Raw genomic sequence first — 23,434 nt, 5'->3', positions numbered from 1 at the left:
ACACATTTACTTGATGAGGTTTAAGATACACATTTTCCTAACTGAAGAAAGGTTTAAAACAAGAATCAAAATGGAGCAAAGCATCGGAAAAACCAATGAGCCTGGGAGTGTCTGAGCTAGTGGAAGGAAGGCCCCTGCTAGGTTAAGAAACTGGAAAGAGACCACACTCCTGGTCGGGCTGGGCCTGAGAGGCCTTCTAGTAGTTAGAAGATTGCCAGACTCTGTCCTCACTGGCCTCTTTGTCTTAATAGCTGCAGGTGCCTACCTGCCTCCCCTGCAGCAGGTGTTCCAGGCACCTCGCCGGCCTGGCATTGGCACTGTGGGCAAACCAATCAAGCTTCTGGCCAATTACTTTGAGGTGGACATTCCTAAGATTGACGTTTACCATTATGAGGTGGACATCAAGCCGGATAAGTGTCCTCGCAGAGTCAACCGGTAAGTGATGCACATGGATGGCTCCAAGTCCAATTTATTAAACAGGGAAAGAGGGAACATGTTGGCTAGAGAACACTATAAGAGTGAAGTATAGTACCTAGCACATTTCAGCATTTGTTGAAATGGATGAGTAGAGAACTTCTTTTTTTTTAGTTTTAAGAGACAGGGTTTCTCTGTGGAGCTTTTGGAGCCTATCCTGTAACTCGCTCTGTAGACCAGGCTGGCCTCAAACTCACAGAGTTCCACCTGCCCCTGCCTCCCAAGTACTGGGATTAAAGGCGTGCGCCACCACCTCCCGGCTGAGTAGACAACTTTTAAGAACGAAATTGGGTAAAGGAGCTAGTCGAGAAGGAGAGGTTAAAAGGCAAGTTCAGAGATGGCAGGAATAAGCAGGATATTCTTACTAAGGCAGGAGAATGTTGGGGGATGCATAGTTGGAAGGATTAGTCTTTGAAGAAGCAGATCAAACTGTTTTACTATTACTTGAAAACCATATTCACAATTAAAAACCTTAAGAATTGGCAGTGAAAAAATATTGTCCCTGGTACACTTTTTTGTTTGTTTGGTGTTTTTTTTTTTTTTTGTTTTTTTTTGGTTTTTCGAGACAGGGTTTCCCTGTGTGGCTTTGAGCCTTTTCTGAATCTTGCTCTGTAGACCAGGCTGGCCTCAAACTCACAAAGATCCGCTTGCCTCTGCCTCCCAAGTGCTGGGATTAAAGGCGTGCGCCACCACTGCCCGGCTCCTAATACGTTTTTAAAACAATCTTGAGTGTATTTTCAGATATTTTTCTGTGTGTGCATAAACATATGTATATGTAATATTAATGTACAGTCCTATATGCTTTGTTCTGTATTGTCCATTTTCCTATTTAGCTACATATTTTGGAAAATAGTATGTTCTAGCATGTGAAGATCTGCCTCATTATTTTGTGTAGCACAGTAGATATTCCATGGAATGGCCGTATAACTTGCTTGATTTATTGAGGGATATTTACATAGAGTCTAAACTTTTGCTACAAGATTGAAACTATTAACTACTATATAAAGATACATATTTTCACTGAGTGTGAGTATATCTGTAAGATAAAATCCTAGGAGTGGATTGCTGGTACAAGACTGTTTAAATTGAGACATTGTCAGTTTTTAGAGGTAGCATCACCTGGGATGTCAGAGTGTAGGTTTTCAGGATACACTGTAGACCTGCAAATCAGAAGCTGATTTTAATAAAACCAATTTTCATTCAATCCAACCTGCAAGAATTCAGAAGTTCTATTGCATATACTTACACCAAATTAGTATAGACAATTCTTTTTCTTTTTTGTGTATGGGTAAGTAGATACTTGTATCTTGTTCTAATTTTGAATTGTATTTCTCTAATGAAAGAATTTAAATAGGGTTATATTATGTATATAATAATCTATGAAATGTATATATTAATAAACTCATATATAATAATATATGAAAAGGGTGTTTCAAATGCTAGCGGAAGGATGGGTGCCTATAAGCATGTTTGTGTTTGTGAACTCAAAGTGGCCTTAGCTGCCGTTCAGTGTTTTTTTTTTTTTTTTTTTTAGTTTTTCGAGACAGGGTTTCTCTGTGTAGCTTTGCCCCTTTCCTGGAGCTCACTTGGTAGCCCAGGCTGGCCTCGAACTCACAGAGATCCACCTGGCTCTGCCTCCCGAGTGCTGGGATTAAAGGCGTGTGCCACCATCGCCCGGCGTTGTTTTTTTTTTAATTGATATTAGAGCTGCTTTTTGATAAAAGGCAGTTAGAAGTTGGTGGGAAAGGTTTCATATAGTCAGCCTATGAAGGACGTAAGTAACCAAGACGAATTTCTGAGTAGCACTGACCTAGTTGGAATTGAAACCATGTGTTTTACCATTGTTTCTAATGTACCGCTGTGTGTTTTGTATTGTAGCAGTACATAAGAGTTTAGGTTTAGAAAGTGGAATGGTCAGATAGTTGGGTGGCTGAGAGTTTGAAAATATGGCTGTGGGAACTAAATAGGAGAACACACGAAGTAAGACGGGGGAAAAGGTGAAAACGGAGAGAAAACAGTCGTAGAACTCCGGAGAGCTGGAGAGATGAACTCATTCTACAGTTTATTTTACTTCTCGTCTAGTTCAAATATTTCCCCTTTTGTTTTTGCTTGACAGACTGGGAGTTAGAGGTTGTGGAAGGTTCAGAGTAGACCTGGGAACGAGCCCTTCTCCCCTCGAAGGTCTGTGAGGGTCTTGGTGATCTGAGGACCAGCAGCATCACCTAGGATGTCAGAATATGGGTTTTCAAGCTACTCTGTAGACCTGACAATCAGAAGCTGATTGTAATGAAACCTCCTGGCGACTCATAGGCATGCTGAAGCTTGAGAAGTACTGTCATAGAGTAGACGTTAGGAGTGAGCACAATAGACGGGACATTGCCTGAAGCTTGACCTGTTTCCAGAAGCCTGAAGCTTCCACTCAGCTTCCCCATGCCCGTCTGTCTTCCACAGGGAGGTGGTGGAATACATGGTCCAGCATTTCAAGCCTCAGATCTTTGGGGACCGCAAGCCTGTGTATGATGGAAAGAAGAACATTTACACCGTCACAGCTCTGCCCATTGGCAACGAGAGGGTAAGGCTAGGGATGAGGCCAGGCTTGGGATGGGTCTGCCGTGGAACGGAGCTCACAGAAGCCAGCTCGAGTCTGGCAGTCCAGAGAGCCTTGTGTTCTTTCGTGCTGGAAAGTATATTTTGGGAGCATGACGGCTCAGGGTTGACACTTAGTGTGTGCTGTGTGCCTGTCCCCAAACAGACCAAGATCAGACGTAAATAGACCCAAAGGGTTCTCTTCCAGGTTGAGAGGGCCAGCAGCACTGGACATCATCCTTGGAAAGAGGGGTGTGTGCTTTACTCTGCGGTCTGTTTGTGAGCCCCTGGTGACTTGAGGGAAGCCTCATGGCAGATCTGTGGAGTGGGAGACAGTGAGTGTGGCGGGCGGACTCGTCTGGGGGAATGTGATAGTGACCCTTTTCTTCTTTCTGTCCTGAAGGTTGACTTTGAGGTGACAATCCCTGGGGAAGGGAAAGATAGAATTTTTAAGGTCTCCATCAAGTGGCTAGCCATTGTGAGCTGGCGTATGCTGCATGAAGCCCTGGTCAGTGGCCAGATCCCTGTGCCCTTGGAGTCTGTGCAAGCCCTGGATGTGGCCATGAGGCACCTGGCATCTATGAGGTACTGAGTGTAGTTATTACCTAGGCTATAGGTGTTGGCAAAACTGCTGCTGGGGGAGGAGGGAGGGAGTGCGTGTTAAGGTCCCACAGTGTGTCATTGGGAAAAAGAAACTGAGGCCCTACCATGTGTCAGGCAAGTATATATATATATACATTTAGATGGTTAGATCCCTGGCCCTATCCTTAGATACTATTATAGCCTCACTCCGTCTATCCCTGCAGGGCAGAGAAAAGGTAGAAACTTGTACAAGGTCAGTCTTACTGTTGGCCCAAGAACAGAGCTGGCATTAAAGCCCTGGTGTCCTGCCTTCCAGGCCAGGGCTCCTCCGTGCCCAGGATGCCTCACAGGGTGGGGGCCTGTGCCCGAGGGACCAGTTCTCTGCCTGTCCCTGCCAGGTACACCCCTGTGGGCCGCTCCTTCTTCTCACCGCCTGAGGGCTACTACCACCCGCTGGGGGGTGGGCGCGAGGTCTGGTTCGGCTTTCACCAGTCTGTGCGCCCTGCCATGTGGAAGATGATGCTCAACATTGATGGTGAGTTGGGAGAGCTATGGAGCCAGGGGCACCCTGAATCCAGTGACCACAGTCCCAGCCTCATCCCTCCCAACTCTGCAGCCACACTCCTAGTCTAATTCCTGCAGCCCTGGCATACCCTGCCCCTATCCTGGTACCCCGTAAAGAAGAGGGTATAAATTGTAATGCTTGCTTTTTTTTTTTTTTTTTTTTTCTGAAAGCATCTGAGCCAATCTATCTCTCCCCTGTCCCTACAGTCTCTGCCACTGCCTTCTACAAAGCACAGCCAGTGATTGAGTTCATGTGTGAGGTCCTGGACATCAGGAACATAGATGAGCAACCCAAGCCCCTCACGGATTCCCAGCGTGTTCGCTTTACCAAGGAGATCAAAGGTGAGGACCCACTCACATGGGGAAGGGAAAGCGCTGCCTTCTCTGACCCTAAGAGGAAATCTCCCTGGGAGAGGCCAAGCAAGGGACCATGAGCAACCCGTTTCAACCTTGACAAGTGGTGTGTGTCTCTCAGGCCTGAAGGTGGAAGTGACCCACTGTGGACAGATGAAGAGGAAATACCGCGTGTGTAATGTTACCCGCCGCCCTGCTAGTCATCAGACGTAAGTTGGCAGCATGGCTGAGCACGGTCAGCCGGTAGCCGAGGGCCACGCTCGGGAACCCACTCCCTTCTCGTGTTGTGCTTCAGAATAAGACGTGCACTGGCCCGTGCTCGGAGAGAAGCCATGGGAGTCCCGGATTGCTTGATTATCCCCATGAGTTTTACCTTCTTGAGCTCTTGGTTTCCTCCTTGGACCTTTGCTATAGAGCATGCGTGGTCCACCAATACTGTTGGGTCCGTAAATAGAGAACATTTCAATTTATTCTTCCTCCTGAAAAAAGCTAAGGTCAGGATCCCTGGGTTAGCTGTAGGAACATCATCAGATGCCATCCCCTTTCTTGATGCCAGGCTGTTGGACTCTTACCTTTAGTATCTGTTCTGTTCAGGCTTTAGAAGTACAGCTGAGTCAGATGCGGTTGACTGTTGCATCAAATCTGTGGGCTTGTCCAGTGAAGCCTTGTAGCCCTCGCTTGCTTTCCCATGAGTGGCAGTGACCAAAGAGGATGCAGTGAGGCCTGAAGCCTTCGGCTGGGGCTGTAGAGAGGTAGGGTTGGATGCTGAATTATGATACTTCCTTCTCTTCCTCCAAACAGGTTCCCCTTGCAGCTGGAGAGTGGACAGACCGTGGAGTGCACCGTGGCACAGTATTTCAAGCAGAAATATAACCTTCAGCTGAAGTACCCCCACCTGCCCTGCCTACAAGTCGGGCAAGAACAGAAGCATACCTATTTGCCCCTGGAGGTAAGGCTACCAGAGAATGGCTCGGCTGACACTGGTCATCGGCTCTGCTGAGCCAGTCATAGTCTCCCCTGCTCATTTTCAAGTTTGGAAAGATGATTTCTAGGAAGGTTCAAGGTTGTTTTCATGTGACATATAGACTTCCTGCTTGCTAAATTCTTTCCCTTTTTTTTTGGTTTTTAGAGATAGGGTTTCTCTGTGTAGCTTTGGTGCCTGTCCTGGATCTCACTCTGTAGACCAGGCTGGACTCAAACTCAGAGATCCGCCTGCCTCTGTCTCCTGAGTACTGGGATTAAAGTCGTGCGCCACCACCGCCAAGCGGCTTCTACAAATTTAAAGCTCAAGCTTTTTTTGAACTTCTAGGGTTCCAGAAAATGAGACTGAAGGGAGAGGAAAGCAAAGCAAGAGCTCTGGCTTGTTTAATAGCAGCTGATACATGGGAAGGGGGTGAAGGCAATATGTTCTCGGAGATATAAACTGAGGTCTCGAGGGACAGTTCCAGCCAAACTGACATGTGCTGCAAGCTGAAATTTTTAAACAATATTATTTATGTGAAACAATAGTTTTCAAGATGAATCATTTACATAATTATATACCTTGACTTGTATTGTTGCTTATTTAACAAATATTTATTAAGCTCATAATATATGTTATATATAGATTTAGGTACTAGAAATACAGAAATTAAGTAGACAGGAAGGGTCCCTCCTCTCATGGAACTTGTATTCTTCTAGAAAGACAGACAACAAATTGATAAACACGAATGTAGTTTCAAATGGTAGTGAGTGCTGAAAAAGTAATAAAGCAGGTCAAGGAACAGAAGTAAGGATGTGAGGAGGTCAAGGAACTATTTTAGTTATTGTTGTCAAAGGTAGCCTCTTTTAGGAGACATTTGATCTGAGCCCCAAATTATGACTGTTATCCTTGTAATAATAGCAGGGACAAGCTTTCCTGGCAGTAGGAACAGCTACCAATGTCTAAAGCAAGACAGTCTGGGTCTTTCTGAGGGCAGAGGGCTGTAGGATATAAAAAGATTTAATAGCTTTATCAAGACATAATTGACATTATAAAAATGTGATAATGTATAATTCAGTGGTACTTAGTATATTCATAGAATTATGCAGACATCATGACTATTTAATTTCAGGATGTTTTATCACCCCCAGAAGAAAGCCTGTATTTCTTTCCCTAATGGTCCCTAGTAACCATTAAGCTATTTTCTATCTCTGTGGATTTGCCTGTTTGGGACAAACTATATAAACAGAATCATATAGTCTATGTCCTTTGTGAATGGCTTCTTTTTCTTTTTCTTTTTCTTTTCTTTCTTTCTTTCTTTCTTTTTTTTTTTTTTTTTTTTTTTTTTTTGAGACAGGGTTTCTCTCTGTAGCCCTGGCTGTCCAGAGACTTGCTCTGTAGCCCAGCCTGGCTTCGAACTCACAGAGATCCACCTGCCTCTGCCTCCCGAGTGCTGCGATTAAAGGTGTGCACCACCATGCCTGACTGTGAATGGTTTCTTTCATTTAGCACAATTGTTCCAAGATTCACCCTCATTGCTATGAGGGTGTTATTCCTTTATGTAGCTACATCATTTTGTTTCTTCCTCACTGACGGGCATTTGTGTTACGCTTTTTGGCTGATAGGAAAGAAGTACTGCTGTAAGCATTCACTGACTTGTTGCTCTGATTATGTTCTCATCTCTCTTGAAGACATACGTCAGAGTAAACTTACACATGACTGTTAACGCCCTCAGTGCTGCCGGATTTGTCTCCCGTTTCACAGTCCTGTCAGCAGTGAATGAGAGTTCCAGTTTCTAGTCAGGAGAGGTTTATTTGAATTATTTTGGAAATCCATGGCAGGTTTAAGTAAGAAAATGTGGATCATTTCAAGCTCCACTGCTGGGAGCTAAGAATAACCAGGGCCACCAACCGAGGTCTTTGTGTTCCTTAAGCAGTTATTCAGGCCTCTGAGACTCAGCAAAATTGTTTGTTCATGTTCAGGTCAGCTCATTCCTGTATCAATCTTTTTCAAATTTTTAGCTGTGCATAACATCAAAGTTACCGTTTCAACCATTGAGTGTAGAATTCTCTGACATTAAGTACATTCACATTGTTGTTCGACTCTCATCACTGTCTGTCTCCAGAAAATGTTCCTCATCTGGAACTGGAACTAAACCCTTTAAAGACCAACCTCCCCTTCAGCCTTGGCAGCCTGTTCTACTTTCTCTTTCTAGGACTTGACTACTCCTCTAGGTCCTTTATGCACGTATAAACATATATTTATCCTTTTGACTGTCTTATTTCACTTAGCATGATGTCCTCAGGGTTATCCATGTTGTGGTATGTTAGGATTCTCTTTCTTTTTAAGGCGTAATACACTTCTGTATGTGTATACCATATTTGATTTATATTTTCTAATGCTGATGGACACTTGAGTAGCAAGTAAATGTAAATAACGCCGCTGTGGACAAAGCTGTACAAACACCTGTCAACTCTGCTTTCTCTTCTCTTGAGTACGTACCCGGCAGTGGAGCTGATGGTTCCCGTGGTAATCATATATTTAATGTGAGGCATCACAGTACCGTTTTCCACAGCAGCGTCTCTGTTTTGTATTCCCACAGCACTGCACAGAGTTCCAGTTTCGCCACAGTCCTTTTCTTTCTGGCAGTGTAGGTTCTGAGGCTGGAACTGCCTGTGGGGTGCCACAGTTGAAAGCATCTTTAGGAAGTCAATTTCGACAATTCTGGGTGCTCATGTGTAGGCTTTGAAATGTGGAATTTAAAAGCAGGTGCCCTTGACCTGGCTTTCCATTAGTGTGAACTCTGGGAGCCAGGACTAAAGCCAGTGCATACAGAACATCAGCCCTACAGAACATTAGCCATACAGAACAAGTTACACATTTTCTTGACTTCACAGCATCTTGAGACAGCTAGTGATTTTTATTTGTTTTTAATCATAGCTGAGATGAAAGAAGCTGAGTCTCAGAGCAGTTAAGAGACAAGCCCAAGGTGACATCATTTAAAAGTACAGAGCTTCACTTCAACAAGTCTCCTGAGACCAGCTGCCTTTCTACTCCATTATAAACTTTCCTGTCCCTGTGTCCTGATTAGAAGTCTAAGTTTTATTTGTCACTAGGCATTTTTTTTTTTTTTTGATGTGCACTGGTGTTTTGCATGTATATACTCTGTGTGCGGGTGTCAATCCCTTGGAACTGGAGTTGCAGACAGTCATGAGCTGCCTTGTGGGTGCTGGGAATTGAAAACCTAGTCACCTGGAAGAGTAGCCAGTGCTCTTTACCGCTGAGCCATCTCTCCAGCCCCTAGGCATTGTTTTTAATCTCCATCTTGTGTACAGACAGAGGAGCCAAGTAGCAGAATGGTCCTCATCCTAATAAAGAATACTGCCAGCCAATAGAAATAGTGATTTCTGTGGCTAGAGATAACAGCTCAGTCAGTAGAGTACCTCCTTTGGATGCTTACAGCCCTAGTTCAGTCTCTAAGCATACCCAACACACACACACACACACACACACACACACACACACACACACACACACACACACACACCGTGTCCCCAACACACACAAAAGAAAAAAAGGAAATAATGGTTCCTGTACTTTCTATACCTCAGTGGCTCAGGAACTTTTAGCTATTTTTGCTCCTCCTGGTTGGTTGCAGACGGAGCAGCATACTTCCTGCCACCACTGGAGAACTGCCATAGGAATCTGATTTGCTTATATTATATTGGGTTTTTAATATTCAAAAGAGCTGTGTACTTAGTCCTTGAGTAAATAATAATGTATGCTATAATGTACTGAGTGCAGTGTTCCAGAACTGTGCTCAGCTCTGTAAGTGTTTTATTTAATCCCTGGACACCCTGTGGGGTTGTAATTATTCTCATTTAATACCTGAGACCTGATCACAGACCTGCATCGCAAACTCTTGGTCGCATGTATTTGTATCAACGACTGTAGCCCTTCTCCCCATTTTCGATAAGGACAGGCTGTGCTCAGGCCATGACTACTTGTCCCTTCATTTCCCCAGGTCTGTAACATCGTGGCTGGGCAGCGGTGCATTAAGAAGTTGACTGACAACCAGACCTCAACCATGATAAAGGCCACAGCTAGGTCGGCCCCAGACAGACAGGAGGAGATCAGTCGCCTGGTCAGTGGGACTGCTGAGCAATGCATGCTTGTTCACTGAGCCTCTGGGGCCCTTGGGAGCATAGATGCCTTACTGGTCGGTCGGTCCACCAAGGCCGTCCTTCAGGAAACCTGTTTGGATGTGTCTGGGGCTTTGCAGGGCTGCTCTTGCTTCTTGAGCCTGTAGCTACTTCTTTCTCATTTTCCCTCCGTTCTAATTCAGCTCCCGTTTGCACTTCCACTCCCTTCATTTTCTATTTCTTCCACCCCTTTTTAGGGCTAATTTTTGGCAGCCTCAGCTTCTCTTCAGGGCTCTCTCCTTGGGACCCAGAACGTGAGCAGTATTGCCAAGCTGCTGGTCTCCTGAGATCCCCTTCTTTTGCCCTGCAGATGAAGAATGCCAGCTACAACTTAGATCCCTACATCCAGGAGTTTGGGATCAAAGTGAAGGACGACATGACGGAGGTGACGGGGCGAGTGCTGCCGGCGCCCATCTTGCAGTACGGCGGCCGGGTGAGCAGGGTCAGGGCCAGACAGCATCTCTGGGGCCTCCGGGGGGAGTTGGGTCGCACAGCTTAGGGGCTTTTGCTCCCTTCTCACATGGCTCTCCTGAGGCTCACCTGGGCGCCCCCTCTGCCTGTCCCTAGAACCGGGCCATTGCCACGCCCAACCAAGGAGTCTGGGACATGCGTGGGAAACAGTTCTACAATGGGATTGAGATCAAAGTCTGGGCCATCGCCTGCTTCGCACCCCAAAAACAGTGCCGAGAAGAGGTGCTCAAGTAAGGATGGAAGAGTGTTGGGTTTGGGTTTGGGTGGGTGGGAAGGATCCCAGAGCTGTTGATTCCATAATCTCTAGGGGTCAAGATTGAACTGCGATTTGCCTTTTCTCTTTTAATTCTGTTTACTTTGTTTTTTCTGACTCTCATTTCTGCCTATCCTTTTCTGTGCATAATGTAGTCAGAAGACTTCAGGAGCCATATCTATATCAGAGATGAATTTTAGGATATGACTCTCCTAAGGGAGGCCTGAGTCATTTTATTGTTCTAATTATCATAATTGGTAATAAGTAGTAGTAGTAATAACTATCATGTTTATGCTAACATTACACTTAAGTGACTATTTTATGTTCTTTCATCTTGGTAGCGAGTAGGTGGTGTCTCAGTTGCTTTTCTATTGCCATAATAAAACACCACAACCAAGGCAACTTATAAATAAGAGTTTATTGGGCCTTATAGTACCAGAGGATGAGTCTGACCAGTCATGGCAGGGATATGGCGGCAGGCAGGCAGGCATGGCGCTGGAGCAATAGCTGAGCGCTCACATCTGATCAAGCAAGAGGAAGAGAGAGCGCCAACAGGAATGGCATGTGCTTTTGAGACCTCAAAGCCCCCCTTCCAGTGACGCACCTCTAACAAGCCCACTCCTCCTTCCCAAACAGTTTTCCCGACTGGGGACCAGGCATTCAAGTGTGTGAGCCTCTGGGGACCAAAGTGTACGCATCAGGAAAGGGTCAGAGTTACGATCCAATCAGATCTGAGCTGCGGAACTTACATTTCTAATTAGAAGCTTTTTTTTTTTTTCCCCCTGTCAAGGACCAGCAGCTGGTCCTCTGAGCTGTGCTCCTCAGTACACAGTTAAGTGAGATCCAAGTGACCTGCAGTAGGTGCACATGAATTGAGAGGCCCATCATCGTCCTTGAGGCTGGGAGTAGATGGCAGCGAGGAAGAGAAAGACAGTTGTCTGTCTTAACGAAACAGGTTAGAGAAGTAATGACCTGAGTGACTAAATAAGTAAATAGAAATGTCACTTGACACTTTTCCTACAGTCTTTGGTTTTTATTGAGTTAGCTTAAAATACCAATAAGTGTACATACATAAAAGGTGCGATTCAGTTTCTGCTGTCTTTTAAGCGGTGGCTCTGTGGATGAGAACTGGATCATCGTATTCTGGTAGTGGGGAGGTCAGTGGAGCTGACCATTTTGGTTGTGACAAAGGGTAATGGAGATTTGTGCCCTTTGTGTCTTTGATAGAATTACTACTGTCAGCTCCTGCCGGATCCAGACCTTCCAGGCCCTTGTCCTCCCTTCCCCGTACCACACACAGACACGTAGCCACCACCATCATAATGGTCATTTCTCTTCACTGGAGTTTTTGGTTTCCTTATTTGTTTTCTAGTCTCCTTTCCTGGATCCGTCGGGTTTAGTCTAGGCTGGTCTGGCATTGTAGCTGCACTGGAAGGCTCCCAGCTCTTTGCCTGTATGGCACAGTAATCTCATTGGTAGCTCGGTCTCTTTTCTGCTCCTTTGTCCTGTGCTTGTCTAGGTGTTTTGTTGTTTGCTTATGTCTTTAAATCTATCGCTTCGGCCTCTTGGGCTTACCAGGAACTGATACACCTGGGATCTCAGGTTTGGAGGAGTTCAGCGCATCAAGCACTTTTTTCTCTCAGTGACTCCTACATGCAGGGCATAAAAACGTGACTGTGGATCTGGATCAGTGGTACCTCACAGTGCGTGGTGCTGGGCCAAAGAGAGAGATTCCTGAGTTTTCAGCCATGAAAACTATGGCATACAGAGGAGACTCTGGGGAGACTATGCATAGGAAGTAGAAGTTGGAACTAGAACTTAGAAACTCTGGAAATAAATGAAGCAAAAGCTCCCAAGTCTAGAGGAGGACATAGATAGGGCTCAGCACAGAGAAAAGCATCCTTTTCACGAAGCCTGGGGGAGCCGGAGGCCCGGGGAGTTGGAGATTGGTCAGTGATGGATGAACATAGTCAGGTCTGTTGATTTTTGTCTGCCTTATCACTGTAGCTGGGTCACTGTTAGGAGTACTTTTTGGTTCCGAGCATTAGACATAGTATCCTGATCACAGTCTGGTATTGGAGGGAAGGAAGGGAATACTCATTCTTGAAGTAAAGACCCGTCAGTAATGAAGTCTGGGAAAACGACTGATGAACGTTTGGCAGCTTATACTACAGTTGTGTGCAGCGGAGTAAAGGAAGAAAGCTGTTAGCAGACCATTAAAGCCCTCTTATTTACAGGAGGCAACGGTTAGCTTTTAGTGAGTTATTCATTCATTCATTCATTCATTCATTCATTCATTCCGTTTTTGAGTGTTACTCTGTATCTCTCATGCTGGCCTTGAACTCATGGCAGTCATCCTGACTCACTCTCAAATGTCGGGATTATGAGTGTATGTGTGCCTTGAGACCTGTAGATTGTAGGGTAGTTTTTTTAATTTTATAATTAATTTAATTTTACATATCAGCCACGGATTCCCCTGTCCTCCCTCCCCCTCCCCTGCACTCCCCCCAATCCATCCCCATTCCCACCTCCTCCAGGGCAAGGACTCCCCTGGGGTTTTTTAATGTTATTATTTATTAGTTTTTGTTTGTTTAAAAGATTTTTTTAAAAAATAACATATTATAATCTTCTTACCCATTTTTTATGGATGTATATGTGACTTTAAACTTGCATAAAATATACTGTATCTATATGTAATTTTTATTAAATATGTGAAAAATACATCCTGAACTGTCATTGATATATATGTGGTATATATTTTTGAAACATTCATTTCTGTTCTCTTTGTTGATTACTGCTTTTATTAATTAAGTTTTTCAGTGCTGAGTGTGAATCCAATCTTTGTACATGCCAGACAGGCACTTCACTGCTGATTGATTTACTTTAAATGATAAGATTTTTACAAATTTAATTGCTTGCCTTTCATTTTTGTGTATTTATGTGACTTGGTTATTTTACTGTACTACATCCACTCACTTTACCAACTCTGCGGCCTTTCTCAGGATAAAGCCTAGAGCCAGAGGAAATAGGCTTGCGTAATGACTGGCCCTGGGCCTTAGTGAGCGAGTAGGGGCCTAGCTCATCTTTTCCTGAGCACCTTCTGTTCTTCATCACTGGTAGACCCTCCTTTACTCTGGGCACAAGAGCCTTGCACTTAGGCGTGCGTGCGTGTGTTTTCCCCTGTGGACATGTAATGGAGTACAGATATCCACAGGTCTCACTCACACAGAAAGACAAGAGCCCTGAGAATTCCCACAGGTTCCTTGTCTGTTCTCTTCAGCTCCCTTAGTGCTCTCTCTAGTGAGCAAGCTCTGTCTTTTTTCCTCTACTATAAATGTAGTTTTTTACGTCAGCTGTGGTTGGATCATTCATGTTAGACTCTCACAGTGCTGAACACCCAAGATGGAGGCATTTGGTCCATCAGATTCAGTGGGGTTTATCACACCCTGCCATGACCATGTTTGTGCTACAGGAACTTCACAGACCAGCTGCGGAAGATTTCCAAGGATGCGGGGATGCCCATCCAGGGTCAGCCTTGTTTCTGCAAGTACGCACAAGGTGCAGACAGCGTGGAGCCCATGTTCCGACATCTCAAGAACACCTACTCGGGACTGCAGCTCATCATTGTCATCCTGCCGGGGAAGACGCCAGTGTATGGTACAGTTCTCCGGGGACAGTGACGATGGGATTCGTTTCACAGCTGCCCTCTAGGGGCTTCTAGGGAGGAGTCAGTGGAGGATTTTGGCTTTAGCCAGAGATGTTCACTAATGTCAGATTTTTGTTTGTTGTTTTTTTAAGTCAGAAAAATATTCTGTCTGAACAATTGAGTCATTTGGTTTTACTTACCTGTTACACTCCATCCCATTTCCTAGGCCCCTCTGTGACAGGGCCTTTCTGGCAGGCTGGGGTAGTGGGATACAGAGGTGGGTCAGTCCAGGTAGCTGTCACTTAGGAGTGTGTTATTTATTAGGATGTTAGGAGCTCAAGCTGAACATGTGGTGCATCTGCTACTTTTCTGCTTAGTAGTAGCTTGGGCTTTTTGCAATATTTCTCCTTGTTTCCTCTTTCTCATTTGACAAATGACAGTAAGTCTCTTACTCCGTTTTTCTCCTTTATCTCTGCCTGCTTCAGAAACTGTGCTGTCCTTTTCCTTCACTTCTGGTTTTGTTCTCATCCAGTTTTGGTACCTTTGGGACTTCATGCCTCTCAGCCTGTACACATCTGCAGATTAACTGTCCTGAAGCACATTGCAACAGTTTTGCAATGTCTTTACGCATTTTTTTCCCATTGCTTTTCTCCCTTTGAAAGAGTTGTTTTTACATTCTCTGTGCACACTCCCTCAGCAGCCTCTTACTTTTTAGCTTGCTTCCCTCTGTCTTGTCTACTTTCCTCCTCAGGCAGGTCTGGGATTGAGGACCTGGTTTTGTTCTCTTCTTCCTTTGACTTCTGGATACATTTCCTGTCTCTATTTTTGTCATTACCAGGAATGCCTGGTATTCTAAGATTTTCTTTCCTTTTCCTTCTATCTGTCTTTTATTGATATTCTCACTCATTTTGGTTGCTTTGGCCATTACCTATTACCATAATATGATAGTGTGTGTGTGTGTGTGTGTAGTTTGTTTTGTTTTTTATTTTTCAGACAGGTTTTCTCTGTATAGCTTTGGCTGTCTTAGAACTCCATCTGTGGACCAGGCTGGCTTTGAACTCACCAAGAGCCACCTGCCTCTGCTTCTGAATGCTGGGATTAAAGGCGTGCACCACCACCACCACCACCACCACCACCACCACCCAGTTTAGTACTATTATTATCTTAAAACCAGTTCTTGAATTCTCTTCAGTTCCCTTTTGTTTGTCCTCTCTCTTTCTGCAGGTTTATTGATCATCTTTTCTAATCTTTCTTCTCAAGGAAGAAAGATCAGACTTTTTAAAAACAACAGTAAAGCCCCCAAACTTCACTGGTCCTCATTCGGTACTGCATAAAGGACTTTCGGGGCCTGATGTTGTGTAACCTTTCACCTTTTTCCTGTACTGTTCACGTAACAAACGTACTGTAAAGTCACTTGCTCTGAAATGAGATCCCAATCCCTGTCCTTCTATACCAGTGTACCAGCTGAGGCGGATCGCCAAACTGCTCTAGGCTTGCTGAGCTGGTTATGTAAAAGCATCTTCTAGGGAGGCCTTGGCAAGAGCAGGCCTTTAAACGATCACGCTGTGATTGTCCTTTCCTCTCTGGTTGTGTTTTGCTCCCATCCTTTCCCCTTTGTTTAGACTGTCTGAATATTCTCTTTGCCCATCTTACCCTTAAGGTTTCTCCACCTTTCAAAACCTAGTTCAAATTATACTTATTTTCTGTTGTCATCGTTTTACTTAGAGGATATATATGTCCTTTTTTTGTTTTGCTTTTTTGTTTTTTGTTTTTTTGGATGGGCTGTAATTTACTATAGCCTCTCATCCAAAGATCTGCTTGCCTCTGCTTTCCAAATGCTGGGATTAAAGGCATGTGCCTTCATGCTTGGCTTTTTTTTTTCCTTTTTAAAATTAACTAATTAATTAATTATTTAATCATTTAATTTTTAATTACACTCATGATATTCATTAATTATACTCATATTAATTAATTTGTGGTATTCATTGATTACATTTGCAGTATTCATTCAATAATTTTATTTATGATATTCATTAATTACATTAATTATATTGATTTATTATATTCACGATATTATGTCCTGATACTACTGTCCATTTGTGGGACTTTTCCATCACAAAAACAGAGATTCTGTACTTAGGAAATCATTGCTCTATATTTTCTTCTCTATTTTGAGATAACGTCTAATCCTTCTGTCTCTATAAATTTGTATATTCTATATATTTCATGTAATACAATTCTTTATTATTTGTCCTTTTTTTGAATGTAAAAGCATTTTATGTACAACTGTAGGAGAAATAACACACAGATAGCTTGAACATAAAAACAGGTTATAATTCAAAAGTCCAGGGTTATTTTAAACAGTAAAATATTTTCTCTGTAGAAAATAGTAAAAATGATAACATTTCCCAATAAGCCCTTTTAAGCCAAATGATAGCTGAATTATACATATAAATATTGATTAGATTCTGGGATACAGAAGAGACCTATCTTCATCTGTTCAGAGAGCTATGTTTTACTTAAGTTGTGGAAGTGAGATTCATCTTCTTCTTCACTGTTTGATTTACAGCAGACATTTTTCTATAGGCTAATCCATAATCTAAAAAGATTTTAGCCTCCCCTCCTGAAAGTATGGCCAGCATTTTCTTTCATCAGCTTGATACAGTACAAATTCTTATCCTAATAGTGAAATGTTTCACTAAAGCTTACCCCATGATTGGGCAAAACTAAAACTTATTATAAGCCGTAGTCATGCTAGGGTGCCCCCTGCTAGGTAGCCTCCCTGGTTCTGTGGGTTGCAGTTTGATTGTTCTTTGCTTTATATCTAGTATCCACTTATGAGTGAGTACATACCATGTTTGTCCTTTTGAATCTGGGTTACCTCACTCAGGGTGATATTTTCTAGTTCCATCTATTTTCCTGCAAATTTCATGATGTCATTGTTTTTCTCTCCTGAGTAGTACTCCATTGTGTATATATACCACATTTTCTTAATCCATTCTTCAGTTGACGGGCATCTAGATTGTTTCCAGCTTCTGGCTATTATGAATAGTGCTGCTATGAACATAGTTGAGCATGTATCTTTGTGGTATGATTGAGCATTCCTTGGGTTTATGCCCAAGAGTGATATGGCTGGGTCTTGAGGTAGATTTTTTCCCAATTTTCTGAGAAACTGCCATACTGATTTCCACAGTGGTTGTACAAGTTTGCATTCCCACCAACAGTGGAGGAGTGTTCCCCTTGCTCCACATCCTCTCCAACATAGACTGTCATTAGTGTTTTTGATCATAGCCATTCTGACAGGTGTAAGGTGGTATCTCATAGTCGTTTTGATTTGCATTTCTCTGATGACTAAAGATGTTGAGCATTTCTTTAAATGTCTTTCAGCCATTTGAGATTCTTCTTTTAAGATTTTTTTTTTTTTTTTTGCATTTTAAAGTATGTGTATGTGTGCCTGTATATGAGCATGTGAGTTATAGGCAGTTATGAGTTGCCCGACGTGGATGCTGGAACCAAACTTACTGTTGTGTATATATCACCATGTCCAGCTTGAAGATACTGTTTTGTTTTCTTTAATTTGTTTTTCATGTTGCCATTTGGAAATAATCTAAATGTAAAGAGAGCAAATATTCTGCCGCTTTTCTGTCCCTGGCAGTTGCCCACTGCTGTTGCTGAGGCTGGAATCTCAGCCTTCTGTTCACTCCTAGAGTCAGCAAGTGGATACAGGGGACATTATCTGCGGAATGTGGATAGTTCATGGCTGTGAGATTTCCTCCCTCTCTGAAGTTCCAGTCTCTTGAGTTGTGTGGTTAGCGTTTCTCTGCTGTCTTCAAAAAGATGTTTTGTCTGGCTTTTCTGAATGTTGATTTCTAAAGATTTGTAACTAACTTTTCACTCTTATGTATCACTAAAACAGTTCTTGTTTCTATAAACTTTTTTGTTGTTTCAGTATCACTAAATACAAAGAACGTTAATGTTTCTCATTTTACCCGATCTCTCAGCTGCATTTGACTTTGTTAATTACTTGTTTCTTCTTTTCCTTTGGTACTCACACTACTACCCTGCCTTGGGCTCCCCTGTCTCTGGTGAACCCTCCTCCTTTGCACTCATCTTCTTTGGCTTGTTCTGCAAATGCAAGGCTTTCTTCAACTTTTTTTTTTAAACTGCTGACTTTTTGGCTTCCTAGCCCCAGGAGTTTCTAAAACTATCTTCTCTTTGAATTCCATCTTTGTTAGTGACCCACCAAGAGCATGCCTTCAATTACTACTTGTACTTCAGTATTGCACAAATTTGCAATTGGGAAAAAAAAGAAAAGCTTCCAACTACTATGACTGTTTGCCTAGTTATAGCCACACTATGCTTCAAACTCAAAGAATTTATGATCTATTTCTATTAGGAAAATTAAAGACTTAAGAGTAATCCATTAACAAGGTATATGTATGAAAATATCATAATGAAACCCATTGTTCTGTACTAAACCAAAAACTTATTAATAAAATAATCCATAAAAGCTCATTTCCCTTATGCATAGAGTCTATAACTAAGTTCTTAGATATCTCTTGAACTCATATGTTTCCTTATCGACAATTCGGCTGCCTTTTTCTGTGCTAGGGATTGACCCAGCCCCTCACTGGTGTTAAACACACACTGTACCACTTCCTAAGACCCCATCCCCTCAACTACCTATCTGAGTAAGCTACCCTTACTTTTCTGTAGCTCAGCACCAGTCACATTCTTTTCTTTTGGCTCTGAATTACTCAAAAATACCTTACTATTTTCAGATAGACTGTTGCTTGCTCTTTTTTGTTGTTGTTGTTTTGTTTTCTTTTGAGACTCTTACTGTGGAACTCAGGCTACCATTAAAGTCATGCTCTTCCTGCTTCAGTTCCCAGTTGCTGGGGTCGTGGGTGTCAACCATCATTTATGTTTCCCCTCTGCTGGGACTGCCCTCTTTGAAACCCCTCCTTTCCAGATTTCAGTTCAATTATCATATGCTCCTTATGACCCCTCTTACACATTTTTATAGCTTTGTTTACCACTGTTACATTTTTTTTGTGGTTTTAAAGATTAGTATTAGATATTAAGCACTAGAAGAATAAGGACCAGGAACCCTATATTTCTAGTCATTGTGTTCCCTAGAACTTCATATAGGTATGACATCTAGTAGACTTTCAGTAAATTTGCCGAATGCACTGATCAGTTTTCTCTCTCTCTGCCCATAGCTGAAGTGAAACGTGTTGGAGATACACTCTTGGGAATGGCAACACAGTGTGTGCAAGTGAAGAATGTGGTTAAGACCTCACCTCAGACTCTGTCCAACCTCTGCCTCAAGATCAATGTCAAACTCGGTGGCATTAACAACATCCTCGTCCCACACCAGCGGTATGAACTCTTATTCACTTGCTATTGTCTAGGTAGCCTGCTGTGGGTTGATGAAAAGACAGAGTGACCGCAACAGAAGAGGGAGGAGACTAGAATGGGGTCTGGGTGGTACCAGCCAGGGAAGACTCAGTCCCTCACCATTTTGTTTTCTTTCCTTGCTCAGCTCTGCTGTTTTTCAACAGCCAGTGATTTTCCTGGGAGCAGATGTTACACACCCCCCAGCTGGGGACGGGAAGAAGCCGTCTATCACAGCGGTGAGTGATTCTTTTTAACACTGAGTTCCATGCCTAAGCCTTGCTCTCTCAGTGCACCGTCCCTGTTACCCACTAACCTAACTCTGAATGGCACCTTGTGGAGGAAGGGGTTGCGGGAGGAGGATCTGGGAGTTAGGGTAGGGATAATATAGCCTGTGGCCAGAAACTTTGTCTCTCAGTCACTCTTTCTCTACATTTCTGTTTTTCTTGTTCACTCCAGTTTTGGGGAGGGTAAGAAAGTGACTATGTATCTCCTCTGTGGAATCTCTTTTGAGGGAATTACTTTCAGGATTGGCCTTTCTTTTACTTCTACTTCACTTTGACCATTGATCCATCAGGCAGATTAACTGTCTCTACTCCTTACGGTAGCTGGGGCACTTAGCTTTTTTTCCCTTTCCGTTTTATAATGGGTACCAGACCCAGAACCTTGGTCTACTAGGAAAGCATTTCATATATATATATATATATATATATATATATATATATATGTAAATATATATATATAATGCAGCTGCATGAATGTGGATCAGAAGTTCAAGGTCATTCTTAGGGCTCATGTCATTCTGATGGGCGTAGGTATTTTCTGTGTATTGCAAGGGCACTGAAAGCAATAATTCTTACCACATATTAAGGGAATCTGCTTTTGTGGCAGAACAGAGTGAAACCAGTGTTTTTTGGATCTTAACCCCTACTCAATCTCTTTGTACTCTGATGCCAAGACTCCTGGTCTAGGAACACATCAAATGAACTCGTCCAATTATGTGGCATTCTTACCTAGTGGTCCTTTCCCACACCCATTATGTCACTGCAAGAGAGGGGGGTATTTAGACGCTGTTGCTTTCTCTTGGTTGTCAGGTGGTCGGCAGTATGGACGCACACCCCAGCCGCTACTGTGCTACCGTGCGTGTGCAGCGCCCCCGGCAGGAGATCATTGAAGACTTGTCCTATATGGTGCGTGAGCTGCTCATCCAGTTCTACAAGTCCACCCGCTTCAAGCCCACCCGAATCATCTTCTACCGAGATGGGGTCCCTGAGGGCCAGCTCCCCCAGGTATGGTTCCTAGTGGCTGGTTCATTTTCTTGTTGAGGCCAGAGGACTGCTTTTCAAAGCTAATGGTGCTGGGAGAGGCCATGAATCCCCACTGAGGAGCAGGGTAGTAAGTGTCTATAGACTTTTGTTTCAGCCCTATTTCCTAGTGCCTTTTGGTAGTTAGTGTTGGAGACCATTTAGACTAGTGGTTCTTTTTCTTTTGAGACAGGGTCTCACCAGTAGCTCTGCAGGCCTGGAACTCACTCTGTAGACCAGGCTGGCCTCAACTCACAGAGATTCCCTGTCTCTTCCTCCTGAGTGCTGGGATTAAAGGTGTCTGCCACCATTTGCAGCCAGATCAGCGTTAACATACCTGAATATCACCTGGAACCTAGTTTCCCATAGCCTTATGTTAAAATTCAACTGTTTTCACCAAGCAATCAGCAGCAATTAAGCTCCTGAGACTTCTATGCCTTTATTTTTTTACTTGTCAGTTATCAGAGTGGCCATCTGAGATAATTATTATTAGTAAAATCAATAGATGTGGTAAAAATGAGACTTAGGGGTGTTGGTGTTAAAAACTTGTTGAAGTCTAGTTTTAGCTCATTTCAAAGTTCATTTTCTACCATACAAATAATTCTTTTTCTTTGTAGCCCAGGTTGGCCACACACTTGTGATTCCCCTTCTTCCACCTCCTCCATGCTGGGGTTCTAGGTGTGCACCATTATGCCCAGGTTATAAACATTTTTTTTTTTCTGTTATGTTCCTTGAGATTGAACCCAAGGCTGTGTGCGTACAAGGCACACGATTTGCTTTAAGTTATAGTCTAGTCCCTACCTGTTTTGACTTTCTGTGTCTATTATTGCAGCGTATCTATTTTCTTATAATCCTGATATGGTTTATTTATTTTTTAATTTATATTCATCCCCTTCTGTATCTACTTCAGGAACTGTATACATCTACTCCTCTCTGGTAGTTGAACCCTGTCTACTCTTAGAAATCTTGATCTTAAATTTGGATTATTTATTTATTTTTGGTTTTTTGAGACAGGGTTTCTGCATATAACAGCCTTGGCTGTCCTGAAACTCACTCTGTAGACCAGGCCGGCCTCAAACTCATGGAATCTGCCTGCCTCTGCCTCCACCTCCCAGGTACTGGGATCAAAGGCATGTGCCACCATTCCTGGCATCTTAAGTTTAGATATTGTAATTTTTGGTGTCTTCTCTGTAATTTTTGGTTCTGTGTCTTTTTTTTTTTTTCCTTTCCTTTTTTCAAGACAGGGAACCACTATGTAGTTTGGCCTGGGATTCACCATGTAGACCAGGCTGGCCACAAACTCACAGAGAATTGTCTGCCACTGTTGCCTGAGCACTAGGATTAAAGGTGTGCATCACCACACCTTTCTAGTTCCACGTCTTAATGTAGTTCTGTAAGATCTCTTTTTGCATGGAGACCAGATAGGTACTGTCTTCTGATGCCAAGGCTCCTAGGTTTTCTAGGAACATATCAAATGAGTATGAGTATCAGGACCTCTCATTTCTAATTGTTGAGCATCCGCTTATGAAGCTTATGTGATGTTTTTAGTTCAGTGGTGCCTTTGAACTCACCTAGGACCATGTGTCCTTTTCTCCCTCTTCACCTGGTGCCTAGATCCTTCACTATGAGCTGCTTGCCATTCGAGATGCCTGCATCAAACTGGAAAAAGACTACCAGCCTGGGATCACTTACATTGTGGTGCAGAAACGCCATCACACCCGCCTTTTCTGTGCTGACAAGAATGAGCGAGTGAGTGAAGAAGTGTGGAGACCACCAGTACCCTCCTCCGTCCCCTTTACTTTGAAGGAACGCCTGGGAATTTAGTGGTTTTTCCCATGTGTCCTCCCCGGCTGTTTTCCCCATGGCTTTTTGGCCCATCCTCGACCACTTTCTTTCCCTTGGTGCCTCCTCCCCCCCTCCTTCCCTTGTACCTTCTCTCCCCACCTAGCTCCCTGGCCTAGGCCCTGTATGTAGACCAGCTCCCAGAGAAGGGAAAGGGAACTTCTCCTATGTATGTGCCAGACCCTGTTCAAGGAGTCTTCCTCACAGCAGCTCTGTGAGGAGGGTACTAGTAGTATCTCCGTTTAATGACTTGCTAGTAAATAGCAAAACTAGGATTCAGAGACTTGACTTTAGAAGCCTATTGTCTCAAGACCTAGTTCCCTGTGAGAATAGAAACTTCGTTGTTCTTGGAATTCTGGGAAAGAGTAGAATCCAGCTAAGGCCCCGGTCAGGGCCAGGCAGGTCTTGGGATCTTGGTTGTGTTTGTCTCTACAGATTGGGAAGAGTGGAAACATCCCTGCTGGGACCACGGTCGACACCAACATCACCCACCCGTTCGAGTTTGACTTCTATCTGTGCAGCCATGCAGGCATCCAGGTAGCTGGACCGCACAGGTCTTGGGGTTTTTATTGGGTCAAGGCTTACTTGGTTATCCCTACTGCATCTAGAATATGTCTTACAGCCTTGTACATTAAAAGCAGAACTATTGTTAGTAAACCCCTAGGACACTTGCAGGTTTGCAGGTCGCTTTATAATAGTTTTGCGTCTGTGTCTTCATGGGGGGTAGGGTATGGTCATCCAGCCTGCCACATTCTTAATTAGTATTGCTCTTTGGTCGGCGGCCATCCCCTTTGCCCA

General features: G+C 43.5%; 1 protein-coding gene across 4 annotated transcripts in view; it reads left to right on the top strand.

Moving 5' to 3' along the window:
- Ago1 (argonaute RISC component 1) overlaps window positions 1–23,434 on the top strand; it is a 33,149-nt gene that overhangs the window by 4,486 nt on the left and 5,229 nt on the right. Inside the window, exons 2-17 of one of the 4 annotated variants that reach the window (XM_006980078.4) lie at window positions 252–435; window positions 2,926–3,046; window positions 3,464–3,645; window positions 4,041–4,177; window positions 4,414–4,548; window positions 4,682–4,769; window positions 5,362–5,509; window positions 9,546–9,665; window positions 10,034–10,156; window positions 10,291–10,424; window positions 13,920–14,104; window positions 19,316–19,475; window positions 19,639–19,729; window positions 20,585–20,779; window positions 22,409–22,543; window positions 23,072–23,173. In XM_006980078.4, the coding sequence (XP_006980140.1) occupies window positions 252–435; window positions 2,926–3,046; window positions 3,464–3,645; window positions 4,041–4,177; window positions 4,414–4,548; window positions 4,682–4,769; window positions 5,362–5,509; window positions 9,546–9,665; window positions 10,034–10,156; window positions 10,291–10,424; window positions 13,920–14,104; window positions 19,316–19,475; window positions 19,639–19,729; window positions 20,585–20,779; window positions 22,409–22,543; window positions 23,072–23,173 (2,240 nt within the window). Of the gene's footprint in view, window positions 1–251; window positions 436–2,925; window positions 3,047–3,463; window positions 3,646–3,958; window positions 4,178–4,413; window positions 4,549–4,681; window positions 4,770–5,361; window positions 5,510–9,545; window positions 9,666–10,033; window positions 10,166–10,290; window positions 10,425–13,919; window positions 14,105–19,315; window positions 19,476–19,638; window positions 19,730–20,584; window positions 20,780–22,408; window positions 22,544–23,071; window positions 23,174–23,434 lie in introns of those variants that run through there. The other 3 variants (XM_015998657.3, XM_015998659.3, XM_015998658.3) reach the window with 3 other exon arrangements.

This window comes from Peromyscus maniculatus, chromosome 2 (genome assembly GCF_049852395.1).
Source record: "Peromyscus maniculatus bairdii isolate BWxNUB_F1_BW_parent chromosome 2, HU_Pman_BW_mat_3.1, whole genome shotgun sequence".
Classification (NCBI taxonomy): domain Eukaryota; kingdom Metazoa; phylum Chordata; class Mammalia; order Rodentia; family Cricetidae; genus Peromyscus; species Peromyscus maniculatus.
The sequence above is the reverse complement of the archived record's forward strand: the minus strand, read 5'-3'. Positions and strand labels throughout refer to the sequence as shown.